This window comes from Formica exsecta, unplaced genomic scaffold (assembly GCF_003651465.1).
Source record: "Formica exsecta isolate Colony F162 unplaced genomic scaffold, ASM365146v1 scaffold489, whole genome shotgun sequence".
NCBI classification, from domain to species: domain Eukaryota; kingdom Metazoa; phylum Arthropoda; class Insecta; order Hymenoptera; family Formicidae; genus Formica; species Formica exsecta.
The window spans coordinates 334978-338091 of NW_021852127.1; the positions used below are offsets into that span (position 1 = coordinate 334978).

Here is a 3114-nt window from a genome sequence, read left to right on the forward strand (position 1 = left end):
TGATTTTTTTATTAATAAAGTATATATATTATATTAATTATATTAAATTTCTTAGATAGAAAAATTTTTAAACTTACGTCAATAATCTTTGCTATGAACGTGTAGGAACCTTCAACGTCTGGCCACGCAAGCTGCGTCCAAAAGACTTTAATCTGATAAAAAGTTGTTAATGTATCTACGGCGCTCGAACTATACTGAACGCTGTTGTCGACCGCCTGCAAGGTGTCGATCTCGACTGCTCTATCAATGCGTCTAAGTGCTTTGTATACTGCGATGTCTAACCAATGCGCGACACCACCTCGAAACCACTCATAATACTTTTGTATCTTCATTTCCTCCAGCTGTCCTTCGGCACAAAGTACCTGACCAAGTCTGTAATTAATATATCGATGATCAAATGAGCGAATTGATTTAAATTATCAATATCACAAATAAAAATTTTGCATAATTATAAAAACTCACATAGCATATCTTTGAAGCGTAAGATAAAGCTCAAACAGCGTTGTGCCTAAGCTTAATTCCGCGTTGTCGGTGCTATCAACTTCAATTCGCTTTAATCTGGCACACACATCCTCTATAATAATCATGCACATATCACTGATTCTCTTCTCATACGCAATATACAGTATTCTTGCGTACGGAACATTTACTTTTCTAAAAAATTTGTAATTGATCTATTATATTGTTTGCATTTTATTGAGTATGTTTTACTCTGTGCATTTTCTTTAAAATAACTTACTTTATAAATAATTTGTCATAATTCTCAATAGCTTTCTGTAAGTCTGATCTAATTAGTTGAATTATTTTAATTTGATTTCTAAGTGCATCTTCGTCCGATTCTGTTTCAGGAGAATTATTGCTTACTATGTGTTCAAACCTTGAACATGTCAAAATATGCCTTGAGTAAAATTGTCAAATATTTTAAATTTATAAGTTTTATTCTATACACTTACCACTCTGCACAGCTTTGTATAATAGTATCTTCCAAGGCTTGAAGTACATCCATTTTGTCATCGTCAGGTTGAGAAAACCAAGAGTACATTTTGACCGGAAAGAGATCAATGTCTTCAGGAATTTTCAGAGAAGATATGGATGATAATATCCTACATAAAATAATTGAAATTTACGTAAAGATATATTTTATTTACCTCTTGAAGAATTTTTCTATATTAAATTATTACTGGTAATCACACAAGTTACCATTTAATATTATTTAATATAGAAAAGCATAAATCAAATATGTAATATAATAGAGTTAATAAAATGATAGGAGTGTTAAATAATTACCCTAAAATAGCGGATAATTGCACCATGACATTTTTATCTCCCAAAATTAGTCTTCGAATTTTTCGTATACTATTTAAGCATGAATACAAAATTTTCTTGGTGGCATCCCAGAATAATCTATTTTCGTCAGCAGAGAACAAGCCGTTGTCCATTGGTCTGAGCAAATCAATTGCGAGCTTATTAAAAATTGTGAAACTTAATGGATGCTCTTGATGAATCCTTGCATATTCGACCCATTGTGCCAAAGCGAGATTTCTAGCTAGTAAACCACGTTGAGCGCTGTGCTGAAGAATGAGGGCTTCGGCTGGTCCCGACCAACGACCACACCAACAGTATTTCTCGATTTTTTCCGTCTCAATCTCATGAAGTAGCAACACTCTTAACAGGTGTCGATGTTCTTGTGCGGCCACTTGTGCATTATGTTCCGCGCTAAAGGACAATCGGAGCTTCACAACGCCCCGACGTTTCGATTTGTTCCTTTTTTCTAAACCGTACCACATAGTATGTCCCGTTGTTGGTATATCCTAGAAAAATGTATATATAAATAGAACGTATAATTAATATTAAAAATACAAGAATATCATACATTGCATTTTAATGTTATATAACATATATAATATTAAAATGCAATACTATAAGTGTTTCATTAACAAATATATTTCTAGTAAAAGAAGAAAAGTGGTTCATCATATGTATATTTCAATTAAATATTATATATATATAAATTATATATAAGTAATAAGTTTACAGAAACATATACTATATACATATATATATATATACTAATTAAATTTTAGATTACCTTTAATGGTATTCGACATCGACCAATGAATTCATTATCATGACTACCAGTAGTAGCCGTTACTGCAATTTCCTTGGCTAGCTTAACTAAGCCACGAACACCTTTAACATCTTTAACTTTGCTCATTTTTTCAGGCACGGTTTCGGCAGCATCAAAATCCCTGGAATGCATTGTATTGGAATATTGGAATTATAATAATTAATAATAATATATTTTATACAAGCAGTATACAGTATAACTTACCATACTTCAAGGCACAAGATGTCGTTTCCAGAATCTTCCAATCGTCTAAATAATAAATAATTAAAATATATAACTCAATAATCTGATGTAAATTTTTTTTAAATACAAGGCAAAATTTAGATTTTGACTATTTTTAGAATATAATATATAATTTATTAACTTTAGAGGACATTTGATATACTAATAAAATTTTTATAGCATATAAATTTTTATTATTGTTTTTAAAATATTTCGCATACGCTTGTATACTCTTTTTTAGATATTTTAAAAAGATTAATGAATTCTGCCAAAAATTTGAAAATATGATAATAAATTTAAAATATCTTGATTATTTCACAAAAGTAGAAAAATGAATATTTTACTCACAATTCAAAATGTTCTTCCCAAATTGGACTGAGTGTACAAGTTTTCACGGCAGTATTGTATCTTCTGGTTGGGGCTGATTCGAGATAAAGGGCACAGAAAGGATCACTTTTACCGTTAGAATCTTTGGAAACTAGTTCTTTGGCTTCGATCACTTCAACATTCAGATGTAATTCTGGTGGCTAAAACATAAGCAATAAAATTATTAAATATATAATACTATCTCTCTATAAAAATTAATTGTAAAAATAATTCTTTTACCGTTTGGAAACTAGTTCTTTGGCTTCGATCACTTCAACATTCAGATGTAATTCTGGTGGCTAAAACATAAGCAATAAAATTATAAAATTATTAATACTATCTCTCTATAAAAATTAATTGTAAAAATAATTACCTCAAGATTTTTTGTTTCTTCCAAC

The 3114-nt window shown here is 30.0% G+C and overlaps 1 protein-coding gene across 1 annotated transcript in view; it reads right to left on the reverse strand.

Annotated features, from left to right (window-relative positions):
• LOC115241438 (protein unc-13 homolog 4B) overlaps nt 1-3114 on the reverse strand; it is a 33525-nt gene that overhangs the window by 3459 nt on the left and 26952 nt on the right. The window contains exons 5-13 of the mRNA XM_029817202.1: nt 3090-3114; nt 2699-2877; nt 2333-2377; nt 2090-2249; nt 1288-1811; nt 954-1103; nt 740-877; nt 463-654; nt 78-372 (exon numbers count right to left, since the gene is read on the reverse strand). Coding sequence (XP_029673062.1) covers nt 78-372; nt 463-654; nt 740-877; nt 954-1103; nt 1288-1811; nt 2090-2249; nt 2333-2377; nt 2699-2877; nt 3090-3114 — 1708 coding nt within the window. The remainder of the gene's footprint in view (nt 1-77; nt 373-462; nt 655-739; nt 878-953; nt 1104-1287; nt 1812-2089; nt 2250-2332; nt 2378-2698; nt 2878-3089) is intronic.